We start from the raw sequence: 17701 nt of genomic DNA on the forward strand, positions 1-17701 counted from the left end.
TTGTCAGCGTATTGATTTTCCTCCATATTAGCTTAAGGACAAAACATTATGACTTCCAGTGGTGTTTTAATACTTTCTTTTAAAATATTAAAGGGATAGTTCACCCAAAAATGAAAATTACCCCATGATTTACTCACCCTCAAGCCATCCTGGGTGTATATGACTTTCTTCTTTCAGATTAATACAATCAGAGTTATATTAAATAATGTCCTAGCTCTCCCAAACTTTTAATAGCAGTAAATAGAGGATGAGATTTTAAAGCCCAAAAAGTGCAACCATCCATCATGAAAGATATCCACACGGCTACGAGGGGTTAATAAAGGCCTTCTAAAGCAAAGTGACGCATTTGTGTAAGAAAAATATCCATATTTAAAACTAAAAAACTAAAACAATTCCAACAGACGGCCGTACACAACGATTTACGGCGAAAGAGTGAACTCTGACCTGACGCATGACGTATTGACGAACATGGAAGTGCAGAGGAGAGAGCAAAATAAAACACCGGTCACGAATTAGAAGTCTAAAACTTCTTACAGAGAAATGTCCTTCTTACAGGACATTATTTAATATAACTCCGAACGTATTCATCTGAAATAACAAAGTCATATACACCTAGGATGGCTTGAGGGTGAGGAAATCATGGGGTCATTTTAATTTTTGTGTGAACTATCCCTTTAATTTTGGAATGTCTTTACTTCATAATCACTGAAACACACACACACACACACACACACACACACACACACAGGTTTGTTTTTGTGAATTGGGGGACATTCTATAGGTGTAATGGTTTTTATACTGTACAAACCGTATTTCCTATCGCCCTACACTACCACTACACCTAAACCTACCCATCACAAAAAAACTGTGCACATTTTTACTTTCTCAAAAAATTAAAAACTCATTCTGTATGATTTATAAGCCTTTTGAAAAATGGGGACATGGGGTAATGCCCTCATAATTCACCCTCTCCTTGTAATACCTGTGTCATACCCATGTCATTATACAAATTTGTGTCCTGATGTCAGAAAAACACGGGCACACACACACACACACATTCTAATGAAGCTTTCTGGATGCTTTCTGTGAGTTGAGAGTGATGTGATGCATGTTCACAGACAGCTTGTGGTGTCAGTACACCAAACATATGGTGACAGCAAATATGTGTAATGAATCCAAAACACTATTCATAGCAAGCTATTAATATGAACAGGATGTATGGCATGACTGAGAAATATTGCAATACAAATTTAACTGACCTTATAAAACACACTTTACAGGCTGCTTTAGTCTGAGAACCATTTATTTTTCTGCCAAACTCTTGCTACTTTACTATGTCTTTTAATTAAGAATTAGCATTTAACTGAAAATTAAAGATATTCTGGATATTCTATCAGTAGCTGAAGACTACACTGGGACAATCTTCTTTCACTGATTAAAAATGTAAAACTTGGCCTTCAGACTTCATAAGTAGCTTTACAGAATGTTTGTTTCTGTTAAAAAGCTCTGTGTGATGGGATTTTCTTTCATAGGACCCCTCATGACCTCTTAGTGTGGTACTCATAAACAAGCCTTGGAAGACACTGTGGTGGCTTCTAATCCCAGTTAATTAAACTGACTGAGATGCCAAAAGAACCACTGAGAAAGACAGACAGAAAGAGCGAGAGAGAGAGGGAGATGTGGCTCAGGGTATGAGATGAATGTTTACTAGAAGAAGATTAAAGTTTGCTCCTAACTGCTGGCTTGTGGGAAAAGAGGTCACACTTATTTCCAACAATAGGCCATCAATCAGTTTCTCTTCTCTTGCCCAGGAAATTGCTACCAAATAGATAAGGCACTCGGAAAATTCCACTAAATTATTAAACGTGCCAAATTAGACAGAAAGAAAGACTTGATTACTAGTGCTATTTTACTCTGGATTTGAGTATTAAATTAGAACTAAGCCAAAAATGTGACTCTCTTTCATTAAAAATAAGAACATTTTGAAAAGTAGGTCAGAAAATCCGTAAATATGATCTGCATTGCATGCAAAAGTATTATCATTAGCTAAGCTGAACTGTGATGAATTCTGAATAATTCCCTGCTGGAAATAACTGCATATATTGTAACAGTTGCTGGTCTTAGTTGGTCTTCCAGCCTGGTTAGTCCTAGGAAATGAAAACCGTGTCCTAACTACATGCCATGCATAAGATTCCAGCGACAAGCAAGCAATAAAATCAATCAAAAACCACATCCACTCAGAAGAGAGTGTGGGCGGGCTCTCTTGGCAAGAGCACAGCAGACAAGATGAAATGGGTAAGTACATAGTAAAATTCATAAATATTACACAATTTAAACATTATTTAAAGTACATACGGAATGACTGAAAACAATCTTTGTCATAGCATACACTTGTTTGGTCGCATTGAGTTGACTTGTGCCCATTTATTTATTTTCAAGATCTGAGGTGAATTAGCCAGTGTTGTTTTCATTACAGATAAAAAGCTGGGAACACAGAATGATATTCAAACTCATATGAGACGCTTTTAACATTAAATAAAGCATATAAACAGCACCTGATATCATTGCCGTTCTTTGTGTTGCTGTTCCAGCCGCGACGTCGCGGAGAAATAGAAACCGTTCCTAAAATAGAATCGGCGCGACTGGTTAGGACAAAAACATGGAAAAGATACTTTTTATCGCGTGTCGCGGCGTCCAGTCAGTTAGGACATGGTGTAAAGCCTAAATAAATCCGTCATGAAAACAAGTTATGACAGCCACTGTGTAAATGATTAGATATTTCAACAACGAATTGGAGAAACAGTGTAATTTACATGCTTACAATACATCCATTTTTTATTATTATTTGAGTGTTGATGATTATATCTAAAAAAAAAAAAAAAAGTAACTGAATTTAATAATTTGGGCTCTGTTGTTAATTGTAACCTTTAGTAATGTGCAAGTAAGGGCTCCCTAATAGTTTACAGCATTAGCAGAGATAGATTTTTTTTATCCTTAAGAACATTTTAATTATAATTGAATACATTTAAAGACAGAGACACAGTTGGTTCAGTAAAACATTGTTTAATAAAAAAAAAAAAGAGAGAAAAAAAAAATGTTTTGTTTTCTCACCGAACCTGTATCGAACCGTGACTTCAAAATCGAGGTACGTACCGAACCGTCATTTTTGTGTACCATTACACCCCTATTAAAAATGTATCATGTCTTTCACAAAAACATTAAGCAGCAATATTTTCAACACTGAGAATAAGAAATGTTTCTTGAACAGCAAATCGGTATATTAGAATGAACTCTGAATGGCTGCTGAAAATTCAGCTTTACCATCACATGAAAAAATTACATTTTAAAATATATATAAAAAAATGGTTCCACTTTATATTAAGTGGCCTTAACTACTATGTACTTACATCAAAAAATAAGTACAATGTACTTATTGGGTTCATATTGAATTGCAAAACACTTTTTCTGCTATTGAATTGGGATATGGGTAAGGTTAGGGAAATCTTTGGTGGTATAGGTAGGTTTAAGGGTAGGGGTAATGTGTAAGGGATGGATCAACAGTGTAATTATAAATGTAATTACAGAAATTAATTATAGATGTAATTACATGCAGGTGTTTTTAAAATATAAGTACAATGCATGTACACAATAAGTGCATTGTATCAAATGATTAATTTAAATGTAAGTACATAGTAGTTAAGGCCACTTAATATAAAGTGGGACCAAAAAAATAATAATAAATAAAATTATATATATATTATAAATATATATAAATAATATAGCCTAGCGAACCTAATGATCATCTAATCTTGTCACTACCAAATAATAAGATAATTGCCAAGATGATCCCTCCAGCAATTACACACACATTTAATGGAGGATTCATATCTCTCTATATTCATTAAACCCTATATTTTCATGAATTCATTGGGTCATAATGAATAGCTGCACTCAATTCTATAATTCTATCATTATTTTTAAGCACAGAAGTTCTCTTATATGGTCACAACAATAATAATCCATTTTCAATGCCAATTTTAATCCTGCCTGTAAAGGTGGATATGAAGGAACAGGAAGATGCTGGTTCGTCCTTGGCTTTTTACAGATTCTGTGAAGCACATAAACTGCTCTTGCAATTTTAAGCAGGGCAAATCGCTGCACTTTCAATATCTCCGTTCACGAAATGGCAGGAGGCTCTCCAGCACCGAGCTGGTATTTACATCCTAAAGCTTGTCACTCTCCCTGATTTTTTGTTTAGGGGGAAATGAAATCCTGCTTGCAGCAGGAGAGGGCTGTGCTGCACACCAATTTTCTCAGCAACAAAATTTAGCCTCAGTTGGAAGGCAATTACATCTGAAGTGTTCTCCACAAAAATAGCCAAGAGTCTGGGCTGGGATCCGCTAGCAGTCACCTCTCAGATGAGCCCTACCAATGGCTTCCTGTACCTGATGAGAAGCTCGATGGATAATGAATAGCTACATGTCAGTGAAAACTGTTCTGTTGCATTCCCTCCAATTATCTTTTCCTTTTAAAAATGGGACACGTGTGTCCGTCTGTATGTTGCATGTACCATGCAGTTCGTGTGCAGGCTGCTAATGAGGATGATGAATGAGAGAGGACAGGATGAAAGAAGTCTTGACAGCTCCCTGAGGGACGACCAAACCAAAGCTGAGCAGGTCGAGATGCTCAGGACTGTGGCTACGAGGCTGGGCTGGGCAGTGTTAAATACTTTGTCTTGCAAAACCTATCCCCAACTGAACCCCAAAGTGAGTCTGTCCTTATTTACTCACCCTGATGATGTATATTTTCTAGTATATTTTCTAGTGGAATCTTTTCCATACACTGACAGTTTATTGTGACCTCAAGCTCCAAAAAGTACCAAAAACATATCTGCACCAAAAATTTTTGAGGGCTGTCTACACTGAACACATCAAAGTAAACAATGTAAATGAATGGCAGACTGATAGTAGTCAATGAACAATAAACTGGGTTAAGAGAATGTATTTTAACATACTTCAACTTTAACTAACAGCATCTATACAGAGATGTGATGTTTGTGAGTGATGAGCAGTTTGATGAGAGGCTTTTGTAATCAACAGCATTTCTGCTGATATTTCAATAGACGTGACATTCAAAGTGAAAAGCTCCTGACAAGGGCATCCTGCTGGGGCATGGCTGAGGAAAATGATAATCTCTTATGCAGAATGCAAACGTAACTGTACCATTTTTGTTTTTGTTGCCTCAAGGCTTGACAAAAACCATCAACAACTGCAGATTCCACAGGATTTGTATTGAAAGGCAAACACTACGTACTTCTCAACACTATGAGCGGCGCAACAAGTGTGTCCGCCCAAGACCTTTTAAATGCATGACTTTATGATGGACTCTTAAGGCAGGATTGTTAACAGCAGTTAAAAATAAAGCATGGCTTCTTGGCTTGTTCATTCTCTGCATTGTGATTTGTGTGTTTCTATCTCTGGTAATGCAGAATCTCAATTACCTGCTGAGTCTTGGCAGGTATCCACATGTTCTTTTTGGACAATACTCTTCTCTGTGACTGATGTCTCATGAGCCTGAAGCTCTGATTACCCTTGGACTGATCAGTTTGCTGGTATTTAAGGGAACATTAGGACAGTTCTTCCCTCACACATCGGTTAATCCTTCTTAATACCTTTTTTTCCCCTTAAAGGAATAGTTCACTACCAAAAGCCCCATAATACTAGTCCATACGATGTTCTTGCATGTTGTAATTATGATATGGTAAGATTAAACAACATACAGTGCTACAGTGAGGATAAACAATGAACAACGACTTTAAAAACTTAGAGTGCTTGAGTGGTCTGGACCATTTTTATGAGACTTATGGTGATTTTATGGATCTAGGCAAAATAAAACATCATCCACGTTTTGTACTTTATGGAAAACAGAAGCTTTTAATGGAACAGTTACCCAAAATTGAAAATGTCAATATTTACTCATTCATGATCACGTTCCAACCTGTATGACTTTTTTCCCCTTCTGAAATACTAAGATATTTTGAAAGTCAATGGGATCCAAACAACATTATGTACAGGTGCTGGTCATATAATTAGAATATCATCAAAAAGTTGATTCATTTCACTAATTCCATTCAAAAAGTGAAACCTGTATATTATGTTCATTCATTACACACAGACTGATACATTTCAAATGTTTATTTCTTTTAATTTTGATGATTATAACTGACAACTAAAGAAAATCCCAAATTCAGTATCTCAGAAAATTAGAATATTGTGAAAAGGTTCAATATTGAAGACACCTGGTGCCACACTCTAATCAGCTAATTAACTCAAAACACCTGCAAAGGCCTTTAAATGGTCTCTTAGTCTAGTTCTGTAGGCTACACAATCATGGGGAAGACTGCTGACTTGACAGTTGTCCAAAAGACAACCATTGACACCTTGCACAAGGAGGGCAAGGCACAAAAGGTCATTGCAAAAGAGGCTGGCTGTTCACAGAGCTCTGTGTCCAAACACATTAATAGAGAGGTGAAGGGAAGGAAAAGATGTGGTACAAATAAGTGTAAAAGCAATAGGGATAACCGCACCCTGAAGAGGATTGTGAATCAAAACCCATTCAAAAATGTGGGGGAGATTCACAAAGAGTGGACTGCAGCTGGAGTCAGTGCTTCAAGAACCACTACACACAGACGTATGCAAGACATGGGTTTCAGCTGTCGCATTCCTTGTGTCAAGCCACTCTTGAACAACAGACAGCGTCAGAAGTGTCTCGCCTGGGCTAAAGACAAAAAGGACTGGACTGCTGCTGAGTGGTCCAAAGTTATGTTCCCTGATGAAAGTAAATTTTGCATTTCCTTTGGAAATCAGGGTCCCAGAGTCTGGAGGAAGAGAGGAGAGGCACACAATCCACGTTGCTTGAGGTCCAGTGTAAAGTTCCACAGTCAGTGATGGTTTGGGGTGCCATGTCATCTGCTGGTGTTGGTCCACTGTGTTTTCTGAGGTCCAAGGTCAACGCAGCCGTATACCAGGAAGTTTTAGAGCACTTCATGCTTCCTGCTGCTGACCAACTTTATGGAGATGCAGATTTCATTTTCCAACAGGACTTGGCACCTGCACACAATGCCAAAGCTACCAGTACCTGGTTTAAGGACCATGGTATCCCTGTTCTTAATTGGCCAGCAAACTCGCCTGACCTTAACCCCATAGAAAATCTATGGGGTATTGTGAAGAAGAAGATGCGATATGCCAGACCCAACAATGCAGAAGAGCTGAAGGCCACTATCAGAGCAACCTGGGCTCTCATAACACCTGAGCAGTGCCACAGACTGATCGACTCCATGCCATGCCGCATCGCTGCAGTAATTCAGGCAAAAGGAGCCCCAACTAAGTATTGAGTGCTGTACATGCTCATACTTTTCATGTTCATACTTTTCAGTTGGCCAAGATTTCTAAAAATCCTTTCTTTGTATTGGTCTTAAGTAATATTCTAATTTTCTGAGATACTGAATTTGGGATTTTCCTTAGTTGTCAGTTATAATCATCAAAATTAAAAGAAATAAACATTTGAAATATATCAGTATGTGTGTAATAAATGAATATAATATACAAGTTTCACTTTTTGAATGGAATTAGTGAAATAAATCAACTTTTTGATGATCTAATTATATGACCAGCACCTGCAATATAAGTCAAGATGCCAATCATCTTGATCAGCCAATCAGTGTTTTCATGACATGTTATGGACAAAAAAAATATCAAAATGTCTTCTTGTATATTCCACAGAAATTATGTAAATGATGACATAATTTAAATTTTTCTTTAATTTTCATGGTTATGTAGTAAGATTGTCACTGAATATGTCTTTAAACAACTATTGAACAAAAGAAGCCCGAATTGGACTGACTTGTTCATTTCAGTATAGCAGGCAAATCAAAATCAAAGCGCTTTGAGTTTTAGTTCCTAAAGACAAGTGACAAGCCTTTTGCTAATTTGCCTTGGGGAAAGTAACTCTCAAGTCTTACGGATCTAGTTCTTGAGATGTATCCGAAGGCGATACTCCACTCGACCTTGTTGAAACCCCTGGGCAACCACTGCGATATGACTCAGTTCATTTGAACTGACTTATGGGATCTGTCAAGATACCTGTATCACACACTGTATGACTAACATGTCTAGTTATTACATCAATGTGAAATATGCATTTGAAGAGCACAAAGTCACTGACAGGATTCAATTGTGGGAAGCAGAGGAAGGGGAGGTACTGTACTGTATGTGATGTATGTAAGAAACATGTGCTACAAAATGCATGGATTCTGAATTGCATCCTTGTAGCTACCCTTTCTTTTGAACTTTCTATTCCTCAAATAGTCCTGACAAAATGTGTCACCTCAAAAGTATTAAGCAACACAACTGTTTTCAATGTTGATAATAATAAGAAATATTTCTTAATCATTTTGTCTGCTTTGATGTCACGGCTCAGTATAGTTGTTAGTGAAGTGTATTCTTGTGAATTCATCAGTTGATTATATAACACAATTACATTTAGTTCACATAATTTCCTGTGTCTCCAAAATGTGATTAGTCGCATGACATTTAAACCTCAGGTAATTGAAGACTGACCTGTACTTTCATTGGCATCTAGACTGCCAGCCAGCTGCTCCAGCAGTCGTGACCGCGCTGCGTTTCTCTTGTGCTTCTTCCCTTCATAGTGTTGCTGTGCCATTAGTGGGTTGTTGAACCAGGCGCCACACAAGCAGCAGTACTTGCCCGCCTCTCCGTGATTGGTCAGCGGCTGCCACGAGGGAGGGGGAGGGTCTGTGGTCTGAGGGGTGGGCGGGGCCGACTCTGCACAGAACAGAATTTTCATTCACCATATATAAATTTCCATCAATATAGCCTTTATGAGCTAAAGCAAACAATACAGATTCTGTTGAGTGCAGCTGAAACTACCTTGCTGTCAAACACACTGATGGCTCCAAGCCTAATCTACGCAGGTCAATAGAGGGTCAGCACATGTGGAGATGAAAATTCACCCCAGAGTTAGGTTAGCTTCCTCCATCTTATGAGGAAAAAGCAAGCGAATGGATTGATCTTCCAGGTGACACTCTCAAAGACACCATGGGAATTGTTACCATGGTTACTAACCCCAAATAGCCACAGGACACGACACTGCCGCAGGTTAGAATGAGCTAAACACACTATGATTGTTTACTGCACTTTTAAATCCAAAAGATGCTGAAAACCCTGTAAAGTACATTTGTTGTTCAGTAACTTTTTACAGTACTTTTTTTTTTTTTTTTTTTCATTATTTCATTGTATTGATAAAAGAACCATGAACAATTCTGCTAAATGTCTCACTTTTGAGTTCAACTGAAAGAAAGGAGCATAAAAGGGGCCTTAGAAGGACAACTCTAACCCTTTACAATCATAAAATCTATCAATATAGCAGAGAATATGCAACAGAATCCCAGTCTTTCTTCCAAATGTAATGAGTGAGCATTTCCAGAGAGGTTGCTTTCTCTTAAAAGGAAAGTTCACTCCAAAATAATAAGTTCTGTCATTATTTACTCAGCTTCATGTTCTTCCAACCCTGCATGACTAACTTTCTTCTGTTGATTTTTTTAAGAATGTTGATAACCAAACAATTTTGGTGAACACTGACTTCCATTGTATGGACTCTGAGACACACTGCGACATCAGAGCTGCTGTATAGATAAACAAACCAAATGAATAACTAATGATTTTTTACAATGGAATAAATCAGTACTGAACTTACTTAAGATGGACAATGACATCATTTTCTTATAGAGCTGCTGTGCATCCGAAATTATTTTCCTGTTATCACTTTGACACAATCTGCATTGTAAAAAGCACTATATAAATAAAGTTGACTTGACTTGGCATTTCTCAAAGTATCTTCTTTTATGTTTCAGAAGTAAGTTGTACAGGTTTGGAATGACGTGAAGGTGAGTAAATGACAGAATTATTCCCTTAACTCTCAGAGGCCCATTGTAGTAAAATTTAAACAGCTATTTAAATCAATAAAGTAATGCTTTTAGGTTAAAAGTACTTATAACTAAAGTTTGGATTCTGAAAAATTTCATAGCAACAATGCTTTCATCTATCTATCTATCTATCTATCTATCTATCTATGAAGAATATTGCCAAATTTTGATCAAAACAGATGGCAATGGTGCCATGTTGTGTGTATATAAATATATATAATCCACACATATGTGGGTCACTGATGGTTAATCTCAAATTGGACACTGGTTGCTAGGAAGTTGTTCATTTCATTTAGTTGATTTGTCATACTGTAGCAACCAAGAACACATACAGTAACTACACCTCTCTGTTCTCACCACCCACTTCTCACTTAGATGAGCAATGATGATTCAAATCACTGTGCATGGATCACTTAAAACCAGCTTTTTTAATCTGACAAAACATGCATACAGACATTAGGGTTGGTCAGGGTGCTTGACTACTCGAATAGTGAGTTTTTCTATATTATTTTCTTTTTTAGCTCTAATATTTTAAATAAAGAATTTAGAGACTTTTCGAGCAGGATTTTTCGCATGCTGACAGTGTGCTACTGTTGATCTGTCAGCATGTTAAAATCCTCTCTGAGAAGTTGCGTCACTAAATTAATCCGCTTTAAAGCACCACCGATACAGCCATCAAAGCACTTCTTTTGTAACAAATTCACAGTATTCAACAATACTTTCTAGATAATTATGAGTGTTTTTAAGAAGATGTATCGAGTTAAAAATAGTTCATCTTTCTCGAGACCCATGTGTTTTGTTTCATTCTGTTGTGTTCCTTTTGAAAGCAAGAATTCATGCTGTGTGAACATCCTTTTGACGTCTTATCTGGGTCTGCTGGACAACTTAAAACTGTGCATTTATGCAGGGCTTCCATATAAAATCATTTTGCATATCCCTAACATACACATCTATGTATTTATTCCTACAGAGCACTGCATGATGTGCATTGGCAGATGTTGTAGATGAACCCCAAAGCAAAGATGATTTTACAGAGTGACAAGAAGAGCAGAAAGAGACAGGGGTTGGGCAGGTATATATCTCAAGGGCAACGCCATCACATCCGCTTCGACTGTCAGCACCGATCCTCGTCTGATGAGTTTTCCCGAGTGAGCAGCAGTCTGGATTTTCATGAAGGTTACTTTTGATTCTAATCTCTCCTGAAACCCCTATTCTACCACTTTATCTTTAAATTTGTGGAAAAGTCCTTTCATATTGTTTTGCTAATACTTTATAAATCCGTCTACTGTGTGATCTCCATCTAAAATTCATCTTTGTCACAAAAGACTGAAAAAAAAACAACATAAAAGAGAATAAATAACGCACAGAATTCTGATTTGTATGATGGTCACATTCTCATTCACACCATTGAGTATATTTTATAATTCTCTACTGTATAGAGAACCAGACACATTAGTGGAATTAGTCTAGAAGGCTGTAAGAAACACTACCCTGCTTAATTGAAATAATTTCCCCCCTTATAACAGGAAATGAAATTCAATAGTCATTGGCAGGCTAAAGATAGAAACAGATGCCACATGTTTGTCCTGATGCCAGAAGTAGTCATTTGTGATTGTGGTTAAGATCATTTTAAAGTGAACAAATATGGACAGAGAGACTGAAAAAAAAAAACGTTAACACAAATTTTAGCCCAAGTTTAGTGTTTATTACTGCCCACACTGATGACTTTCCAAACTGGCAAATATCCAGTGTCCAAAGCTCAAATGATTGAAAGTGTCTATTGTGAATCAATTTTGTTTCACAGTGCAAAATCCAATTTAGAGGTGGATCTGTTCAGGGCACAATGCTGATGGAAATGTGTAACACGTCAATTCTCTAATAATGATATGCATTATTTTCATTTTGTTATATTATTTGGTAGCACTTTATAATAGGTTTCATTAGTTAGCATTATTTACTGTCCTTAGTTAACATGAACTAATAATGAACAATGCTTATACACCATTTAATATTCTTAGGGTGCGTTCACACTTGTCATGTTTGGTTCGATTAAAACGAACCCTGGTGCGATTGCTCGGATAGTGCGGTTCATTTGAACATATGTGAACGCTGCCATCCAAACCCTGGTGCGCACCAAACAAGCGGACCGAGACCGCTGAAAAGATGGGTCTCGGTCCGCTTCAAAACGAACTCTGGTGCGGTTCGAATGATATATGAACGCAACACGGACCAAAGACATGTAACCGAACCAAAAACAGGAAGACAAAACCCTAAAAAGGACAGAATCCTCACGCATGTCGGTTTTTCTTGTCATAGTCGCGAGTTTGCCCATCACAGGCATCAGACGCTAGCCTGACTACGTCAGACTTCCTACTTCCGCTCAATTTCATTTCGCTTCTGTACTCAGTCTGATACAGCGTCAGAGCTTTGTGTTTGCCACCGGTCTGGAAACAGCCGGGCCAATCAACGAACAGAGGGCGGGCTGAGAGCCGTGACGTAGATGCTAAGTGCCGAGTTTTACATTGTAGGTTAGAGAAATCGAAAACCGAAACGACCGCGAAATGGGAAACGAGACACGGGATGCAAACTTCGGGATGCATTAACTTCGCATAATCTGCAAAAGTCGTTTACAGCCATGTTCACTCCGGTATTTCGCTCACATCATCATGTGTTTACAACAGGTTTACAGTGGAAGTTCAATCATAGATTTGAGTTAGATGCATGATGTCTGTGCTTCGATGCGGCTGTACAGGCGGATAACATACGTCATAACTAAACGTATCTGATTGGCTTACGGGTAACCAATGATTTTAAACTTCAGACAAGCGTCCCCTAGCGAGAGAGAAAACACTTCTCTATTATGCCATTCCAGACTCTGTCTATGAAGCAAAGTGAAGTAGCAGAGTCTGGTATTACCAGGCTAATCAGACGCGCGTCTCCATGCAGAAGATCATTTGTGTGTATGACGGATGGATTCCCGCCGGTATTTTGACTACTTTACACATTTTATAAGCTCTTCACGAGTTCCCAGCTGGCCAAAATACCATCACATGCAGGCTACGCACCTCTACGCACACAAAACGAGCACATTTACCTCAGGAAACAGCACTGTTTTGGATGTTCGGTAAGTTCCGTCTCAAAATAGGCAATACGTCATAAAATCCGACCAATCACGTTGTGAATGTATCCCTATGCCTTAAGGTTCGGTATCTTTTGGTTCGGTGATAAAATTGCCAATGTGAATGCTAACCGGACCAGGACTAAATGTTTTTTTTTCTTCTTTGGTTCGGACCAAATTAACCAAACGAACCGAACTACAAGTGTGAACGCACCCTTAATGTTAATCTCAACATTTACTAATACAGTATTTAAATCAAAAGTTGTATTTGTTAACATTAGTTAATACACTGTGAACTAACAAGAAAAAAACAATGGACTTTTTTGTTACTGACAGTAACAAAGATAATTAAATTATTATAACAAATGTATTGCTTATTGTTAGTTCAAGTAGTTAATACATTAAAGGTGCTAAAGAGGATCTTTTTGTCGACTGAGAAACCAAAGACTGTTAGTGAGTTTTTGAAATGAGCGCATGCGTAAGAACAACCCCCCTCCTTCACAGCTCATTTCGAGGGAACACCTCCCAAAACTTGTGCACGAGTATTGGATTACGCGATGATCGCGTAAACGATTGGCTGATGTTTTTAAGGCCCTACCTCGTGCACAGATAATGTATATTAATATTATTCCTTTCAGTGCACCTAATAAATAGTCTTTTATCAGTTAGTAAAGACAGATTCAAGTAATATTGCAAAAATGTATAAAACAAAACATCCTCTGTAGCACCTAATGTTAAGAAATAAGACCTTATTGTAAAGCGCTACCTATTATTTATTTATTTATTTATTTATTTGAAAGAAGTCTCTTATGCTCACCAAGGCTGCATTTATCAAAATCAAAATACAGTAAAACAGTGATATGGTGAAATATTGTTACTAACTGCTCTGAGACACGAAGGCTGAGGATCCAAATGCAGTTTATTTAAGGGGTAATCCACACTTGAGGTCAAAAAACAGGCAAAGGGTCAAAAATACACAAGGCGGCTGTCCAAACAGAAACACACAGGCAGACTGGGAAATCCAAAGACAGGCAATAATCAAAGAACCAGGAAACACAAAACCAGGGGAACACTCAGAATTGCAGTTGTACACTAAACAAGACTTTGCAGAGAATGGATAAGTGAACCAGGCTTATATAGGGTGAGAAAACAAGACTAAACAAGCTTAACAAGGTAATGAGTTAACAAGGGGGCCTGGTCCAATGAGTGTCCATGGTAACTAACAAGGGGAGCAGCAGCAGGGAAAGGTGAACACACAATGGAGACACAGGAAAACAGGCAGGGATTGTGACAATTATTACAATTTAAAATAACTGTTTTCTATTGTAATATATTTTAAATGTATTTATTCCTGTGACGGCAAAGCTGAATTTTGTATTACTCCAGTGTTCAGTGTCACATGATCCTTCAAAAATCGTTCTAATGTGCTGATTTGCTGCTCATGAAACACTTCTTATTATTATCAATGTTGAAAAAAGTTCTTCTGGTAATAATTTTGTAGAAGCTGTGATGTTTTTTATGATTCTTTAAATATGAATATGAATTTCAAAAGGACAGTATTTATTTGAAATATAAATATTTTCTAATATTGTACTGTAAATGTCTTTATTTTTTTCAATTTAATGCATCCTTACTGAATAAATTTCTTGTAGTGACATTAGTAATAGCAATTTTTTCATATTTTAATGAATTAAATACTTCACATAATTAAGGGTACATTTACATGACAACGATGTACTAAAAATGGAAAAGACATGCCTACAGACTGAACTAATACGCATGTGTGACATTTTCACAAATTCATGTCACGGGATATTTTTCAAAAACTTGCACTTTGAAACCCGTTTTTAAAGGTCCCGTTTTTCGTGGTTTTTTGAAGCTGTGATTGTGTTTATAGTGTGCAATATAACGTGTTCATGTTTCGCGTGTAAAAAAACACAGTATTTTTCACATAATTTACTTATCTGTATACCGCTGTTTCCACTGTCATAAAAACGGGCTGATGACTTCCTTGTTCTATGAAGTCCCTCCTTCAGAAATACGTAACGAGTTCTGATTGTGCCAGCGGTTCCTGTGTTGTGATTCGACAGCAGCTTCTGCTCCATCTTTCAAGAATAATCTTTGTGTGAATCCGGCATTAAACTGATTGAGATTGAGGAAGCTGTCCTCAGCAAAATGTGCTGCACATAGTTTTACATGTGGATTATAATTTTCGGGAACCGAGTTAAACATAAATTGTAACCATTGATCTCTAAGTACAGCGTTCCTGGGAAGGCCAAACAAAGGTGATTGGACTGCGGGATGAAAATAACAGCGTTTCGACGACATGGCGACAAACACACTCTACAAACACAACTCTTGCTCTTCTCCGTGGGAGCACAACAAGAGCACGCCCCCTTTTTTTGTGTATTCCTGTGGGCGGAGGTTAGTTTTAGTGACGTCATTAAAGAAGGAAGTAGAGGGATGTAGTCCAAACTGGCCGTTCGATGTAGGCGACTTCTGTTAAATAAAATATCTCGCTTGGCATTGAACTTTGAGCTTTAAAATTTTACAGATTTTATTTATACTCTAACAACAACATTACACACTAACTAAAGTTTGAAACATGGGATCACGAAGAACGGGACCTTTAAGTTTGCATTTTCAGGCACCCAAAACACCATTGTTGTGTAAATGAATGGCCAAAATGCATAAAAAGTTGTTGTAAACAGTGTTGTGTAAACAGCCCTTTAAGGAGCTTCATTTCTTTTTTTAATGCCAAACAGCTTTACATTATATCACCTAAATATTTAAAATACAAAATAGTAATATGTTTTATTTGAGCCAAGTTTAAAGCAGTTGGAAATTAGCTAAAATATGCACACTTGTAATCAGTTGACATTGCTTGGCAACCACAAGCAACCTACAGTTATGGCATGTTTACACAGGGTAGGTGGGTAGGTTGGTGGTTGAGTGGGCTGATGGTTAGTTAGGAAGATGATACGGGCATGAATGAATGGACTGATATGGATGAATTAGTGGAATGCCTTGCTCTTTCTTTTTATTTGCCATTTAAGCTCAATATAATTTTCCAGTTAGCTTATACATGACATTGACCCTGAGTCACACATTTTCACTGATGCCTCTGGCAGATTCGGCACGACCTTATTCTCAGGCAGTTTTGTGCTTCAAGCAAGAAAACAGATAGACGACCTCTCTGCAATCTTACTGGCTTTTTCTGCAGCACACGAAGGATAACACACATTTTAACTGCTTAGCTTCTGATCAGTGATGCTTCAGATGCTTGAGCCTGTCCTCCTGTCTTCATCACTTCAAACACTTTTTAATAGAAAAAAGAAATCTAATTATATTCTATGATGATGTTTTCTTTTTTCTCAGATGCAATTTTAACTGCTATACATCACATTATGTCCAGTCATTTGTAAACAAGTTCTGAATTATTCATTTACACTGGACACAGATAAAACCATTTGTCATCAGAGACATCATGTTTTCAAGGCAGCTTAATGTTCTGTTTTAAACACCAAACCCGAAGTATTAAACTTGTTCAATTAATTCAGCTGAAATCTATTTAAATGCTGTTTTGTAGACTATTTCAGCCTTATGCAATGATTTTGCTTTATTAGTTGTGTGCTTTTTTCTTTTCTTTTTGTTTTAAAAATTGCTTATTTTCCCCCATAAATTTGTTTATTTTTCAGATTAAATACAAAACAATCAAAACAACTACTGAATATCATCAAAAGGCTCTAAAACACACTCAAAACTTTTTTCTTTTTTTTTTTTTAATTTAAGGATGCATTAAATTGATTAAAAGTGACAGTAAAGACATGTATAATGTTCTAACAAATTTGTTTCACAAAAAAAAAAAAAAAAAATCACAGTTTCCACAAAAACATTAAGCAGCATGACTGTTTTCATCACTGATAATAATAAGAAATGTTTCTTAAGCACCAAATCAGCATATTAGAATGATATGGCAGAATTGGGAACTAAAGGAAACAAAACAGAATATCAAATTAAGAGTCCATAACGTGACACGTGACACTGAAGACAGGAGTAATAATGCTGAAAATTCAACTTTGCTATCAAAGAGACTGAAATACATTTTTAAATATATATATATATATATATATATATATATATATATATATATATATATATATATATATATATATAATGTATGAAATATATTATATAAATCAAATAGAAAACAGTTATTTTAAATGATAATATTTCACAATATTACTCTTTTTAATCAAATAAATGCAGCCTTGGTGAGCATAAGAGACTTTCCAAAAACATAAAATACTTCAAACGTGATCATCTAGATCAGAAGTGGCCAACGTCGGTCCTGGAGAGCCACAGTCCTGCAGAGTTTAGCTCCAACCCTAATCAAACACACCTGAACAAGCTAATCAAGGTCTTCAGGATTACTAGAAAGCTACAGGCAGGTGAGTTTTTATCAGGGTTGGAGCAAAACTCCGCAGGACTGTGGCTCTCCAGGACCGACGTTTGCCACCCCTGATCTAGATCACTCTCATCTCACATTCTGAGCACTTAGTGATTGTTTGCTTTCTGCA

The 17701-nt window shown here is 37.0% G+C and overlaps 1 protein-coding gene and 1 long non-coding RNA gene across 5 annotated transcripts in view; one reads left to right on the plus strand and one right to left on the minus strand.

Moving 5' to 3' along the window:
- zgc:171482 (zinc finger protein) overlaps nucleotides 1-17701 on the minus strand; it is a 128173-nt gene that overhangs the window by 45744 nt on the left and 64728 nt on the right. For all 3 annotated transcript variants that reach the window (XM_048205562.1, XM_048205561.1, XM_048205563.1), the window contains one exon: nucleotides 8619-8843. In XM_048205562.1, the coding sequence (XP_048061519.1) occupies nucleotides 8619-8843 (225 nt within the window). The remainder of the gene's footprint in view (nucleotides 1-8618; nucleotides 8844-17701) is intronic.
- On the plus strand, nucleotides 1078-5451 carry LOC125277214. 2 transcript variants are annotated; one of them, XR_007186850.1, is made up of 3 exons: nucleotides 1106-2295; nucleotides 4259-4481; nucleotides 4578-5451. It is a non-coding gene; the product is annotated as an uncharacterized LOC125277214 (long non-coding RNA). The 2 variants fall into 2 exon arrangements; XR_007186849.1 differs by having other exon boundaries at nucleotides 1078-2295; nucleotides 4259-5451.

The sequence above is a fragment of the Megalobrama amblycephala genome, linkage group LG10 (genome assembly GCF_018812025.1).
Source record: "Megalobrama amblycephala isolate DHTTF-2021 linkage group LG10, ASM1881202v1, whole genome shotgun sequence".
Taxonomy (NCBI): domain Eukaryota; kingdom Metazoa; phylum Chordata; class Actinopteri; order Cypriniformes; family Xenocyprididae; genus Megalobrama; species Megalobrama amblycephala.